General features: G+C 37.9%; 1 protein-coding gene across 7 annotated transcripts in view; it reads left to right on the top strand.

The window, feature by feature from the left end:
* Nucleotides 1–16,836, top strand: part of NBEA (neurobeachin) — a 683,633-nt gene that overhangs the window by 473,854 nt on the left and 192,943 nt on the right. For all 7 annotated transcript variants that reach the window (XM_035003560.1, XM_035003559.1, XM_035003554.1 and 4 more), the window contains one exon: nt 15,573–15,709. In XM_035003560.1, the coding sequence (XP_034859451.1) occupies nt 15,573–15,709 (137 nt within the window). The remainder of the gene's footprint in view (nt 1–15,572; nt 15,710–16,836) is intronic.

The following is a 16,836-nucleotide window of genomic DNA, read 5'->3' as shown; positions in this document are numbered from 1 at the left end:
AAATAATTACTGAGTAACTGAAGTTTCAGATTAATGAAAATTTATGTGAAGTGACAAGTGAATGATTTAATTCAACTGATAGAACTGTGTCCCACTCATAAAATGTACCTCATTTTTTTTTAGAGCGGTAGTTCTGTCACATATGCCAAGTGACAGTAGAAATATTTTCCATAACAGATTTGGAATTTGTCCAGATTTCTCTATTGTTACTTCCAAATATTCCTAATTTTGCCAAGTTAGGGAATTCTGAAATCATCATGGTGATGGTCCTTTATGGTTTATCAGTTCTGCAAATTATTAAAAACAAATTTTTTGTTTATATATGTAAGCTATTATTACCAATAATCCACCCATCCATTTAATGTCAAATAACTTGAAAGAGTTTCCATAGGTTTACACCAATATCCAAACTTCTTTCTTTACCTGAAATATCCTTCACACATCTCTCTTCTACACCTTCCTTTATCACCTATCAAAATCTCTACCCATTTTTTATAACTATATTAAACACTTGATGAAGTATTCACTGGCCAGTTTTGTCACCCCATAACTTTTTTGTGGCAACAATTTTATTGAGGCGTAACTCACACACCATACAATTGTCCCTTTTAAAGAGCACAATTTAATGATTTTTAGTATATTCACAGAGTTATGCAACCATTATCACAATTTTAGAACATTTCATCACACCAAAAAAGAAACCTCTATACTCTTTAGCTATTCCACCCAATTTTCCCATGCCCCCTCCACAGCCCTAGAGGACCACTAATCTATTTTCTCTCTCCATAGATTTGACTATTCTGAACATCTCATATAAACATAATTGTATGATATGTAGTCTTTTGTGACTAACTTCTTTTACTTAGCATAATGTTTTCAAGACTCATCCATGTTATACCATGCATGTCCCTTTTTACGGTAAATAAATGGTGAATATCCATTTTATGGATATATCATATTTTGTTTGTCCATTCTTTAATTGATGAACACTTGGTGTGTTTCCACCTTTTTGCCACTGTGATTAATGCTGCTGTGAACATTCATGTACAACATTTTATGTCAACGTATGTTTTCATTTCTCTTGAATATATACCTAGGCATGAAATTTCTGGGTCAAATAATAACTCTATTTTTATCTTTTTGAGGAACTGATAGACCATTTTCCAAAGTGGCTGCATCATTTTACATTCCCATCAGCAGTTTGTGAGGGTCCAATTTCTCCACACTCCTAATGCTGGTTATTATCTGTCTTTTTTATTATAGCCACTCTATAAAATTTTGATTATACCATTCTTAAGATACTTATACAAGATGCCTTTCTGTATGTTTTCTCTTTCCTTTTAGACTATAAATTCCTTAAGTATTGTGACCATATCCCATGTACCTTTACCATGAGGAAATCTTCTAATACAATTACTAGTCCTAAAAAGGTTGCCATTGAAAAAGTTAATGTAGGTTGAAATAAACTAGAGAGCTGAGATCATTATCTAGTTTATACCAAAACCAAAAAAAACAAAACAAAAATTTTGAGCTATTAAAATTAAGTATTTAAGGGCTTGGATTATCAGAGCATCTGCTCATACTAATTGAATTATTCAAATTACTCAACTAGTCACTTGACTTTCCAGGTAAGAACTAAATTAATCTTTCTTCCATTCCAGCTTCTTCTAATTGTACCATTTTAACTAAATGTCTCTTAAGGTTCCCATTTTAAAAGTCTGGATACCGCTGTGACTCTTAACCAAAAAATATTTTCTCTATCACATGGAAAACATATTCCATAACCAAAGGATTACAGTGTTATTTTGAATATTTAAAAAGAGTAACTAGTATAGAAAACTAGCAACATGGGAAAGAAGTGTAGTATAAAACCTGGATATTTTTATATGGCTTTTTCCAAGTGGTAGATTTATAATCCTTTTCACACACACATACACACTATATACCACACACAAAGTCGAAAATCCAAAACTCAGAAAAAGTGCATTATGTGAATTTAAGAATGAAAAAATAGAGAAATAAGGAAGACATCTACTAAGAGAAACAGGGTGTAATCAATAGGAGATTCTCCTAAGTGACTGTCAAAGCTTCCCTGCAGGACACACCTTCAATGCCCTAAAAAGTTCTCAGGTATACTTTCACTAATGTTAAGACGGCTGTACCTTTTCAGACTGTTTTTCTTGTTCATTGGTCAAATTTTTTGTCTGTTTTCTGTTATCTTTATTCTACTAATTCAAAGTGAAAGCAGGGGCACCTGGGTGGCTCAGTCGGTTAAGCATCTGCCTTCGGCTCAGGTCATGATCCCAGGGTCCTGGGATGGAGCCCTGCATCGAGCCCCCTGCTCAGCAGGGAGTCTACTTCTCCCTCGGCCTCCCTTCCTCCCCCCTTCCCCCCCCCCCCCCCATGCTCTGTCTCTGCATCTGTCTTTCTCAAATAAATAAATAAAATTGTTAAAAAAAACACACACAAAGTGAAAGCAGGTATCAAATAATTGGAGGGGGGGTGGAAACTTACTTAGAATTTGTTTTAAGGTTAACCATTCCTACCTCCCTAAATCTCTATTTACTGCATTCACACACTGATTTGCTTAGTCTTAACATCTATTAAATACTTAGGGTGCAGAACTCTGGGACTCAGAAACTGATAGAAAAAAGAATCATCAAGAGAATTAGGCCTGCTACCACTACCTCTCAGTAACTTCAGTAACCAGGAAGTTAGAACATAAAATATGTCTACCCTAATAAATGAAAGTCAACACTTAAGATGATCACATAGATACTGTAGGCCTTCAAATGTTCTAACTTAGAATGTCCAGATACCAGAGGCAAAGTTGTTTATATATAAATTGAATGTTACCTAAAAACTCAGCAAAGAAAGGAGGATAAAGCAAAATGTACAGCATATAAGAAGGAAGAACTCAAGATTCAAGAAAAATATAATAAAAATACAGGAACAGCAAAATTCTAAAAGCTGAGAGTTTTTCAGAGAAATACATTATTAAAAAAGAAAAACATTTGAACCTAAACACAGAAAAGTTTTATTATAGTTGTTTAATGGAATAAGAGAGTAAGTACTATAGAAGGAACAAGTTCAGTGTTACATAGAGACAGATAAACTTATACTCAGATCATATCTGCTGGAGCCTAACTACTCTGCAGTACAATTCAACTATGGTTAATGAACAGTCTTTCCCTAATAAAACTAGTATTTTTTACAAGATTTTTCCATACTTATTTTATGTAGTTTTAGTTACAGAGTCTAACTAGAATTGAATCAATCTGAATTTTGTATTTAGAGGGAAAATGTCTTTTAAACATTCTGGATTCTCTAAAATGCATTTTGCTCGGTATTTTCCCCTTAATTTTTAAGCCCATGTGTATTTCAAGGGAAATTTAATCCATATGTCCCTGACTCACTCACACTTAACTCATCAAAATATTGTTTAGTAAAAACTATTTGATGTTGAAAAAGCCTTATGAGTCTTTATAAGTCTTTTTTCTCTCTCTTTGAATTAGGAAGTTGCTCTGCCAGTCATAAATAGTATACCCAAAGGGGTCACATTCAGCTTCAAACACAGTATTCACAGAGCTCTTGAAGACAACATTAACACATGCCCATTGCCTACAAAAACTAAAATATTTAAATTTCTAACAATTTTTTGATTCAGTTAAAGAGTTGTAAAAATAAACAAAAGCTTTACCTTGACTATCTAGCCTTTTTACTCTCTCCTCATTATTTTTACAATGTCCCCAAGGCCATTGTAGAGCCTGCAACATTTTGCTAGAATCCATATTTCGTTAGTTTCAAAAGTGTATGTCTCCTTCAACCATGTAGTCTGTAGGAACACTTTTAAGGTACTCTTCATCATAACACATCCCTGCTAACCAAACTATGTAGATTTAAAGTATGATAAAAAGACAAATTCAACTATTATTTAGTAGACCATCAGCAATGATTCAGATCATATATAACATTCTTATATCTTTTCTTAAGAAGCCATCTTTGTTATGCTGCAAGTGTTTCACAAACCACAACAATGCCTATTCTTCCTAATACAGTGTTCTAGTTGAAACCCATTTTTACTTTTTACTTGCTTCTCTGTGCAGAGGATTTCCCATGAAGGAATTCTGCTAAGACTTATAGTTATATTTATTTTCAACCTGAAAAGCAGGAGTGATCAAGAACGGAGCTAACTTATCAGTACACCAGATCCCTCCTATATGCAGGGGACTAAACTCTCCTATGTTTCTTTTTTAAAAGTATGTGAATGCGCATATTAATCACCTACTGGAAATATACGGGTCACCTTATTTGTCACACTTGGAGGGAAAAAAATGTGAGATAATAAAACTTTTCTTACTGCCAAACTGTGGATGCCGGCAACTTGGAGAAGAGGAAGAGATGAGTATTCATCATTGCACACTACCACACCTGTGAGGTCTCTGGTACTCTCTCCGAAAGACTTTGGCACTAATTCAAACATTATATAAAAACTGATTTCACCACTACATTTAGAGCCCTACCATACAAAAGGACAAATAAGTCTTTCTGCATAGTGCAAATATTTTATTTATTTGATTATTTTATTCCCATGGCTTGATGCTAGAGTCAAAGTAATAGCCTGCAGAATGTCCTTAAGCAGTCAGCACTAAGGAGTATTTACATGGCAATCAACTTAGAAGTAGTTATCACAGTAGAATCTGCTCTATCAGCCCAATAAATATAAGTGTAGAACATTTTATCAGCAAAAAAGAAGGGAAATTCAGACTGAGTTGCTTATCTAAATATTGTCAAGTATCCTTTTCCAGATAGAATGTTTAAGCAGTTTAGTTAATCAGAATATGACTGATTACAGGATGCCTGGCTGGTTCACTTAGTAGAGCATGGGACTCTTGATCTCCAGGTTGTGAATTTGAGCCCCACATTGGGTGTAGAGATTACTTAAAAATAAAATTTAAAAAAAAAATGACTGATTGCAATGTTTTAAGATTTTATTTATTTATTTGACAGAGAGAGACACAGCAAAAGAGGGAACACAAGCAGGGGGAGTGGGAGAGGGAGAAGCAGGCTTCCCACCGAGCAGAGAGCCTAATGTGGGGCTCAATCCCAGGACCCTGGGATCATGACCTGAGCCGAAGGCAGACGCTTAACGACTGAGCCACCCAGGCACCCCTGTTTTATGCTTTTTTAATCCAAAAGTTCTGTTGAATTTTTCCTTCATTTTAAATCACTAAAAAATAAATAAATAAATAAATCACTAAATAAAACTGTTAAGTATAGTTGTAGTGTTATTCCAGTTCAATTTGCATATAAAACAGGAATGTTAAGAACCAGATATCATAGAAAACTTTCTAAAAAAAATCTTGCATCTCAGTTTGGGCTAGGAGGACAAGTCTCAAATCACCAAACAGTTTTCAGGAGGAAAGCAAAATGAGCTTGATAGGTAGTAAAGAGGTATGCGTGGATGGGCAAACAAAGCTGGGAGACATAATTTACATTTGTTGAAAGAAAACAATACTGCAGGTGATAACTTTGCAGCTCTGAATTAGTATTATAGTTCATTTTAAGATGTGGAAATTAAGGTTCGGACATTAAGGTCTTTACTCATGATCACATCACAAGCAGAGAGGAGCTGAGATTTGTTAAACCTATTTTTCTGTTTTTGTTAAAGCCCTTGTTCATTCCACTATATCAGTGTTTGCTTGGATTTTAATTCCAAGTTGCAACCCATTAGTGGGTAAACAAACTACGTGGATCATTACCAGCATTATTTGTAAATGAAATGAATAAATTTAAATATAAAATGTCAAAATTCATTGCACACAGTAAAAATAAGAGCTGGAAAGACCTGCCAGGTGTTTATTCTCTGAGGCCAGATCCTTACTTGGTTGAGGTTGGATGTGGTTATCCAAGCAAAACAAGTGTCCATATTGAATATTTACTATATGCATGATATTATGGTGGATGCTTGGAGTAAAAAGACACATATGATTAAAGTTTCTGCTTCCAAGAAGGTTATAGTCTAGAGGAAAAACAGACAATGAAAAACAATAGCAACCTAGGTATACAAAGGAAACCACGATAACACAAAACAGGACCATTGACCCACCATGTGTACTCTGGAAAGCCTTCCTAGAATAGGTATTTTCTATCTTGAGTCCAGAAACATAAGTAAAGGATTTAGAAAGATTTAAAGAGTTGTTGCAGACTGTGAAAAACATCATATACTAAAATACCACCTTCCCTGTGAAATAGTATCTCTAAATTATTCAGATAAAAGTATGAGGCAGGGAGTCTCTGAAGCTGAGACTAACAAGCTTGCTTGGGGGAGCTTTATGTGCCATGAGGAAACTGGATTTTTATCCTGAAGGCCATAATGAGACAATGAAGGATTTTAAGTATGGCAATGATAAGATCCAATTTATATATATATATATATATATATATTTTTTTTTTTTTTAAATCACTCAGGCCACTGTGTAGCTCAATGTTTTAGGATGCCCAAACTTGAGGTAAAAGGCTGTTGTCTGAACTAGAGGTGATGAGAGCCTGAACTAAATCTCAATTGGTGGTGGCAAAGAAAGCAAAGGGGACAGCCTCAAAACAACACTAACATGTCAGGGACTATGATAAGGGGCTGGTTGTGTGGAGTAAGAATGAGGGGAACCTGGCCTGGGAGAAGGAATGATATAGGAACTGTTAAATGTGTTTGAGAATGTGAAGACACAGGGTTTCAGGGGAGAGGAGAGTGAAGATGCTTGGTTCAGCTTGGTCAAATATAAAGGTTTGGAATTTGAGAGCCAAGCTGGACATGCAATTTACAATTAAAACCACTGAAATCACCCAAGAAAAGTGAAAATATATAGGGAGAAGAGCAGCAGGCCAAAGTCAGAGCCCACCAAGGATACCAAGAAGGAAGTCAAGCAGTAAGAGAACAATAGCGACTAGTATGGTCTAGAAGTCAGGGAACTCTCGTTCAACATTTTTCAAACTGATATTCCTTGGAACACGGGTGTTTTGAAATATGTTAATGAGGGGGGAAAAGTATAGCTAAATGTGTTTAGAAAATTCTGGGTTTAAATATAAAATGTTACACAGGTTGGTGTTTTTTTAATTGATGGATAGACTTTTCCAAGCTTTTAACATATTAATTCATTTATATGAATTATGTATAATTTGGCCTAAGTAGAGGATGAGAGTGACACCAAAAGGAGTGAATAAGAGTGAGGAACTAAGAGGAAGAAACTGATGTCTAGAAGCTTAACAAAGGAGGGAAGGGACAAAGATAAGACAGTAACTAGGGGAGGCAAGATAAGTAGGACGAAATCCCAGGTAGAGTGAGTAACTGGTTGGAACAGGATGGAAGATACATTTTCTGAAATTGGAGAAAAAGAGGTATTGACAGAGGTGGAGGCAGAAAAGTCTTTAGATAGAGGAGGGCATCAAGATCAATGACAGATTTTCCTTTTTCTCCAAACTACGAAACCTTCATTTCTTATGCAGTCAGGATGGACAAATGTTCCTATGTGAATTTTCTAGCAAGGAGCTGTATATTTAACCCTCTTCACCACATGAACACCGCTGCTCCACACACTGTTAATACCTGAGCTTTAATCTTTGATTCCTTAAACATTCTTGAAACATCTCACATTCACAGCTATGGATGTGTTTTCTTTCCTTTTTTTTTTTTTTTTTTTAAGATTTTATTTACGTATTTGACAGAGAGAGAAGCACAAGCAGGGGGAGTGGCAGGCAGAGCAGTCAGAGGGAAAGGGAGGAGTAAGTTCCCTACTGAGCAGGGAGCCCCCGATGTGGGGCTCAGTGCAGGGCTCCACTGCAGGACCATGGGATCATGACTGAGCCGGAGGCATATGCTTCACCGACTGAGCCACCCAGGCGCCCCAACATATGTGTTTTCAGTTGCATCTCACACTGTCCGCCCCACCCCCCGACTTTGTACGTCCTAATCACTGGCCAGTCTTACTTCTGTTCATGTACTGCATCTGTGTGCTTGTTCAAACTCTTCTGCCCTGCTTACAGCACTCTTCCCTCTCATATCCACATGTCCACATCCTCCCTATCTTATTACATCTCACTTCAAATGCCACAGCCATCATCCTGTCCCAACTACACCTACCCCCCAAAAATGCTGGATGAAAATCATCACAGTTCAGTGAATGTCTGTGGAATATTTTTCTGGCCCTTTCTTGTTGGGAGGCAGTACACATAACAGTTAAATACCCTGACTTTGAAGTCAGACATTCAGGTCTGAATCTTGTCTCTACCATTTACTAGTTGTATGACCTTCCCTAAATTACTTCACCACTTAGTCTCATTTTCTATCTGTAAAATGGACACAATAGCAGTACCTCTCTCATAGGTCTGTTGTTATGAGGAAGAAGGGAGATCAATTCATGTAAAGTGCTTTAACAATCCTTAGCTACCTTTCCTCCCTTATGTCCTAATCATTCCTATGTATTTATCTTTACTATGTACTACAAGCTCTTGAGTAAAATTCATGTCTTATACTTTACTGTATGCTCTCTTAGTACCAAAAACAGTGAATAATTTTTGTTGATTACATAAATGAATGAATGAATGAATGAATGAATGCTGAGTTAAATATGTCTCTCTAAGCATTTAATTCACAAGGAGGGAACAACTTAGTAGGAACGATATGGCAGTTATAAAATTATGCCATTTAAAAAAATAATGGTATGCATGGGACCTAGCTAGATTGACCAATTACATTATAACTCTTGTCGGTTTTCAGCATCTTTTATTTATGTTTTCTCCAAAATGCGGTGTCTTTCATATTTTTAAAGAACAATTTGAAATCAATTCCAGAAAAATAGAAAGGATGTAATCTGTTAATGTAAGTGGTCTTTTTGCTATAACATACAAATGTGACATTGGTGTATATCATTTTCTATTTGCAATTCCATAAAAACAGATTGCATACTATGTGACAGATACTGTGTTAGATAAGAAGATAATGCCCCTTTCTGTAAGTAACCTATGCCAAATGAGAGGAAGAGACTTCTAAACACATATATTTAATATATTATAAGGCTGCTGTAAAGATGCACCCAGGAAACTATGGGAACATGAAGGCAAGACACTTACTCCAACCAAGGGATACAGAGAGTACTTCCTAGTCCAATAGATTTAAATCATCTCCTCTGGTTTATTCAATCATCTAGTCTAGTAGGAATTTACTCTTCTCAATCATTAAGTGATATCCTAGTGCCATAAAAGAATCACTACCCTTCCAAAAAGTGAAAAATGTATTCCATATGTTGAACTAAATGTGATATAACTAGAAACACAAATCTCATCTGGAACACCTATTGAATCAAAAGACAGAACAAATTATCACAATGGACATTAAAACTATCACTGTTTTGAGGATATTTTTGTGCTAAAAAACTCAGTTATATTTTACTTAGACTATATATGCTTTGTAAGCTTTTTTCCCTATAAAATCATTCATTACCTTTGTAGAAAATGCACTAGGTTTGTTGATTTATATTTAACATAAGATTATCTGTTCTACAAATAAATTGGAAAACCTAAATGTTAAGTTAAAATTAGAGCCTATCAGATTATCTCTTGGTAGTTTTAAGAATTATTTGTTATAAGCACATTAAATAAGATGAGATGTTAGATAATATTAGTGCAAAAATAAGTGTTCTACCATGATGAACAGATATTTTGTTAAAATGCAGTCTTCAGTTGCTCTTATATAGAAGGCTCCACTCTTCTGTTTCTGTTTCAGACTGTGTTGAGTTTTACCCAGAGGTAGGTTTACTCGGATCTGAAAACATTGATGTGGTTCTTAAACACTTGTCTCATTTTGTACAGTAATCATCTAAGGAAACCAGTGCACTATGGAGATGATTGGTTATTGTGCATCTCAATCTAAAGATAGATTATGTTTAAGAAGTCACCAAAGAGCATAAAGAAAGTCTCTTGGGCACAGTGACTTTGTATAAAATTTGGGTTTGTAGGGATGCCTGGGGGCTCAGTTGGTTAGGCGTCTGCCTTCAGCTCAGGTCATGATCCCAGGGTCCTGGGATCCAGTGCTGCATCAGGCTCCTTGCTCAGTGGGAGGCCTGCTTCTCCCTCCACTTGCTGCTCTCCCTGCTTGTGCTCACGCAAGCACTCTCTCTCTCTGACAAATAAGTAAATAAAAATCTATTTAAAAATTGGGGTTCGTAATGGATTGTGTGTGTGTGTGTGTGTGTTAGGGTGGGAGGGAATAATGCTGGAAGTTAAATTCATAATTCTTGAGCTACGTATTCTATTTGTGGTTCTATTAGTTTTTTGACTCAAGCATAAACATAACATAAACTCAGCATAAACTACTTTCATGCAAGAAGTTTTTGAAAACCTCAAAGGACTATTATTCTGGTAGTATATTTGGTCCACTATCAATATTCTCTGTACATAAAGAAAAGAGTCATTGTCTAGAAATTTTGTTACTATACTTTCTTTTTTCTTGGGGCATTTCAAATGCCTGAAATCCAGGGAACTATCCTGGATGGCAGAAATCTCAGATCTTCTGCAACATTTCTCCCAGCTCCTTCTCCCCCAGGCACACACAAACACCTCCATTTTCTTTGTGCCTAAAGCTTTCCTAGACTTTCAAAACAAAGTCCCAACTTTTTCGTATTCTTCATTGGTTTCTTTTTAAGTTGTTTTGAGATTAAAGCATGTTATTCTTTTAATTCTATGGGAGAAATATTTTCTTTATTTTTTAAGATTTTTTATTCATTTGAGAGAGAGAGCAGAAGCAAGAGTACAAGCAGAGGATAGGGTCAGAGGGAGAAGGAAAAACAGGACGCAGGGCTTATCTCAGGACCCTGGGTCATGACCTGAACCAAAGGCAGACACTTAACCGACTGAGTCACCTAGGCCTCCCAAGAAATGTTTTCTTTAAATTATATTGCCATACTTAGAAATGATAGAAGTCCAATGGAGGTAGATACTTTACATATGTTCAGTCACTCATGCTAGGAGTAATTTTCATACAAATTGTATCACAGTATAGAAATAACTGTAAGAATTATTTCTTCATTATATTTTTGTTTAAAATTTTTTGAATGATATACTTTTGCACTAAACACAAAGGATTTCAGGTTAAATAATGTCAGGATTTTAAGTTTAATAATTTATAAAGATTAGTCAATGTTTATTATTCCCAAATAATTGTCTTTTAAGTGTTTCTAAAGCAAATTGAGCATGTGGTTTCGAAGTAATTGAGGTCAGAGAAAATCTATATAGTTAATAAAACTTTTATTAATATTTAAGTTTAGAAAGTATTCAAGTGATTCTAAAATACATTGTAACTTCATGTACACTAAATATAGTTTTGGCCAATTGAAATTCATCAAATAATTGTAATGATGCCAATTTTAATTAAACTTCAACTCTTTGTCCCTGTATACTCTTTGTTGTACTTTATATTGAAACTCATAAAAATCTTAGCCTTGTTTGAAAATGTAATTGCCGTAATTGTCTGTTAATACCTAGAATGTTATGGACACCCCTAAAAATGACTAATTTCTGTATGTAAGAAAAAGAAAAGCAGTCCTTGACCTCTGGAAACTAGCCTGACCCTTATAAGGAAGCTCGTATTGTCAGGAGCTAGCCTGGAACTCACAGCTAGGCCTTGATGTTCTCCTGTTAGTCATAAACAACCTCCCAGAACACCAGGATCAGACAAGGGCTCGTGATGATGATGTGAGGCAAAAAAACAACTCTATAATTTAGTGGAAGCATAGACAAAAGCAAGGTCACTCTGCAGACCACCTGAATACTGAACATCCCCCCATGTCCTGTTTAATATGAGGGACGACTGCTTCTCTGCTAACTAGGGCGTTAGCCTAGATTGGGTCCTCCCTCCCTCTAAATGAGATTGATTAAGATCCATAGTCGCAGAATTATCCCTGCTTCCTGACAGAGCCCAATCCAGAGCAAAGCCATGCTCCTTGAACCCTTCCCAGAATCACTTCACCAAAGCCTCGATCCTACAAAAGTCCTTTTTGACACCCTTACTAAGTTGCCCGTGTCTCCCTCACTGCGATGAGCAGTAAACCCAACCTCTTCAACTAGAGATGTGCTCCTGGTGATCTTTGACAGGAGAGTATTGACACATCCATAGCCCCCAAAAATGTGAATATTGAACTAGTGGTTAAGTAAAAATCATATAAAAGAACCCTGTAAACTATAAAGCTCTATTAAAAAGTTGATGTATTAGTGAGATCTCCAGACTTGGAATTTTGTTTTCAGTGGAATCCTCCAAACCCACAAGTATTTTTTAACATTCTACCTTTAAAATACATTTGATGAGTAGTTCCCTTTTCAAATATAAAACATATGTACTTTCGACTCTAGGTTTACCATATCAACTGATTAAAGATGCTGTGACTCTAAAGAGAAGTTCATTCATTTGAAGATTCTTTTCCGTATGCTTGGGTGATCTTTGTTCTAGTTCAGATTTTAAATTAGCACTTAAATTAATGTCAAGTAATATCCCTATCCTTTCAAAAATAGTAATGGGTCAATATTTCTTAAACATTATGTTGCCAGTGCTAGAAGTAAATAACACTTATTGTTCCTTTAGTTACCACTTTGCATGGTGGAATTTTAAACGACTGTATTGTATGCCTCAATACAGGGGAGAAGGTTTGGTCCCATCCATTTGTTTAACTGCCCTTTAACAGCCATCGCTTTACTTCAGTGTGTGCTTGAAAACATTATTATAACATATCCTTTTATTGCTCTAGTAGTGATTGGAATGGATATATCTACATTCAGTCCTGCACTCACTACACCAAGCAAAGTTAGGAGGTTAAATTTGTACCCAGTTATCTTCTAGAACAGAATCTGCTACATTGCCATCTCTCTGGCATCCAGAGACGCTGCCCTTTTTAAACTATTTTTATTTGGACAGGGATCCCAGGCTTTCCATGGAAGATCTGCTGGTTTGTGATGGTGCCTTATGTAAACATTTTAATATCAGATCCCTAAAATCCAGAGACTCCCCCAAAAGGGATTAAAACATAATCCCCTCTCTATTGCTGTAGTGGATTTAACTCTGTATTCTCTCTGCTGCGGTTTGCTCCCTGAAGGCTACAACAAAAAGACTCAGTGCTCCTTAAACATGCTATGGAATTGGAAGTTGTAACTGGAGATTTCCAAAGGACAGGGGTAAAAATGACACACTATGAAGGCTGAATATTTCATGACGCTTCTTTCTTAAAGAAGGACCAGTTCAAAGTCCTTTTATAAACCCCCAGAAAATCTCAATTCAATAGAATGAGATTGGAGTAAAAGCAATCAGAAGCGCAGTCTCCTTTCAGAAAGGCAGAGAATTAAGGAGAGAGAATGTGTTCCCCGTTAAAAGTTCACGGAAATGTGTCCTTAAAAAGTCGTAATATATTTCAGTAAATCAGTGTGTATGGTTTTGATAATGTGTTTAGTGACTCTTTTTCATGCCACCCCAACTTAATTGGATATGTTAAATTACTTTTCAAGAGAAAGGAATAGTTCGCCATTTTAAATGTTTGTGACCATTCTACGTCTCCAAATGCCAGAAACCTCTACTAAACCAGAAATCACTAGCGGCCTGTGTATAGAATGACGACTTTCCTGAGGTTTTAGCAAGGCCCAACGACGTATAAGAAGACACTGTTTTCGATGTCACGGCACCTTCTTTCTCACCTCGCCCCAATCAAGAGTAAGCCTTCTGGATTTCTCCAAAAGGGAAATGCGAAAAGTGGCATCCAAAGGAGCGTCCTGGCGGCTGAAGGGTTAAGGGAGCGGTTCGAACCGGCCCGAGCGCTGGGGGATTCCGAGGAGGGCGCGGGAGGCAGGAGGCGCCGCGCAGCGCGCGCTCAGACCTCCAATAAACACAAAGGAGGGCCTGGGGAATAGAAACCCAAATCCACTTGTAATCGTACGAGAGATTCGGGCATAATTACTTGAGCAACCTAGATTAAGATTGATGAGCCTTTAAAGTGGCGCTTCAGATCGACCGCCTCGCCCTCTGGAAAGAAAAGCCTAGTGTGGCCGGGATGGACCCCGACTCCGTTCGGCTCCGCGGCGGAAACCCAGGCCGGGAGTCTGCGCGCCCCGGTGCCGGCCCCCCAGTGCGGGCTCCTGGGGGACAGAGAGCAGTAAACTAAAAGAAAAGGCTTGGCGTTGGCCTGAGCCAGGCGGTCGCGATCGGGGGTGAAGGCTGACACCGACGCAGTTGGCTTCCTTCCCACCCCGTGCAGCGCGACAGAAGCCGGCCGGTTCCTCTGTGTGCCTCCCGCAGCAGGAACGGCCCGGCTTTGTGCAGGACGGTCGCCGATCTGGCGCGGGCTGCTCCCTGAAAGCGTGAACTTCTCTGCAGTCCCCGCGCCTGGCCGGGTCGGGCCTGCGAACGGTGGCCTTGGCGGTGGCGGTACCAGCCGGTCCCACCGCGAGGAGCTGCCGCCGAGGGGCCGGGCCTGAGCGGCGGCAAGGGACCTGGTTTTTATTGCCTTTATCCTACTGTTACTGTGACTCATTTGACTATATGCATTTCAGGGCGGGGGGGGGCGATGAAAGGGAACATAATGCGCCCTTGCTACAGAAAAAAAAGGGGGGGGGGAAGGAAAGAAGGAAGAAAGAAAGAAAAAGAGAAAAAAATAAGTTCTGATTTCCTTGTCTGCATTTTAAGTACAGGATAGCAAAGAATGCCTCCCCTTTCGGGGAATCTTAAAGGGGCGTTTAAGTCATCCCCTTTGAATTTATATTCTAATATGTAATTTTCAACATTAACTCAGATTGAGGGAATTCCAAGTAAGCACCTCAGTAGGCACATTTTCTAAAAATCTTTTACTGAAGATTAGTTTCTCTAGTTTCTAAAGTTGAGAGATAGTACTTTTCGGACGCTTTTCTGAGAATCTTCTTGTTCAAGCGTCTTACAGTTTCATCACTTTTGACTGATTGCCGGTGAGAAGATCACTGTTAGGACTTTTGTTCTTTTCTACAGAAGAAATGCACTTAATATCCTTGTGTGCGGGTATGTGGATGTGGCGCGCCTTAGGACGCCGATATTAATCTTCCTGCGAGATGCAAACCCGTTAGTACAGTGGAATTTATATATTTAGATCCTATACCCCTTCACATCCTCCCGCCCATCCTTGGGGAACGCTGCTGCCGAGTGGAACGGCTTTACACGATGGCTGGTCTTCGGGGGCAGTGCTGACTGCCTAAGGTCTCTCGGAAAGCCGGCGGTGCTCCATGGAGAATCAGGGCATTTGTAGGATTTCTAGGCGAAGGTTACTAACTCGCTTGCTAAGGGTCACTTGTTCGGCATCCTGACCTCTTGGGGTTTTATGGAATTATTTATCTCTATATAAGATAATGTGCGAAAGCTAAGCAGAACTTATCTCACATGAAAGATGCTGGCCGCGTTACCCAGGCACCATTTTCTTAGCGCATCTTTAAAAATATAAAGACCTGCGGCACCCTTTGGGAGGGAGCGGGAGAGGGCCACAGGGACTGAGCCTGACTCCGGTGCCCTTGTCTTTCAGGCCCCGTGGTTCTCAGTACCCCAGCCCAGCTCATCGCTCCTGTGGTGGTGGCGAAGGGGACTCTTTCCATCACCACGACAGAAATCTACTTCGAGGTAGATGAGGATGATCCTGCCTTCAAGAAGATCGACACGAAAGTGAGTTAGAGTGATTCATGTACAGTACTAGTGTGGCCTTGTGGCAGGAAGTGGTTTTCAGTTTTGCTTGGTTTTAAATGACAGTGGGGGAGGGGAGCACATTTCCATTTTTGTCATAGGAAATAAAATGAATGAAATAACACATGCTCTATTTTATGGGATTGAAGAATATATTAATGGTTTCAAATCCTATGTTACCAGAGCATGCACATTACAGTCTCTCCATGAGTGCCTTTGTGTGCACTTGGGTAAATTTGGTAGGTAAGCCAATTGTTCCAAAGTCCGGGGGTATGGTATCCCAGGCTCTCTGGGAAGACCAGGAGGGGTCTTCTGAAATACCTTAAGATGACTTTTAATTTCCAAAAGTGTAAATTGCAATGTGAGTTATTATTCACTGAAAGGTTGTAAGGAAACTGGGGGGGAGGGGAGAGCATTTAGATAGAAATTCATCTCCATTATTATATCCATTTTTCATCTCCTGAGATAAGAATGAGTTTTACATGTGAATTTAAGAGTAAGAGAAACTGATTCTCTGAGAAGCGTTGATTTAAAACGTATATAGGTAGTATATACTAGCAATCAGATGTTTATAAAGTTTGTGTTCTTCTGTGGGTGTAATGCCAGAAAAATACCTATTTGGACAATTTGAAATACATAAATATTTATTTGTTTATTATATCTTACCATGTAGATTTTAAAACCTGATATTAGGACAGCTCTACACCTCTGCACTTTCTATTGAAACCAATTTGTTTGTTGTTTTAACTTTTATGTTACTGTGCGGTTTGTAAACTTTTTTTCTGAGGTTAAGAATTCAAGGGTCATGTTAGATATTCAAGCATCAGTTTACAAAGATTTTCCTTTGCAGTATTTATCAGAAGCAATTATTCTAAAATCGTCAAAGACAAATGTGCCTACAGAGCCAGAACTTTATTATTGATGTCATTTTTACATAAACTATTATAAAACACTATTTGTAGAAGAGGAACTGAAATTCCAAAATCCATCCCTGCCTGAATTAACTACCTACCTTAAGGCCTCCAGGTGATTAGCGCTCTCAGCACTTGTTGACAATCAAAATACTTGGAAGGACGGTCAAAGGACTTCTTGCACTACCAGCTCCCAAA

The sequence above is a fragment of the Mirounga leonina genome, unplaced genomic scaffold, assembly GCF_011800145.1.
Source record: "Mirounga leonina isolate KUSES-001 unplaced genomic scaffold, KU_Mleo_1.0 Mir_127, whole genome shotgun sequence".
Taxonomy (NCBI): Eukaryota; Metazoa; Chordata; class Mammalia; order Carnivora; family Phocidae; genus Mirounga; species Mirounga leonina.
This window is presented reverse-complemented; position numbering and strand designations above follow the sequence as displayed.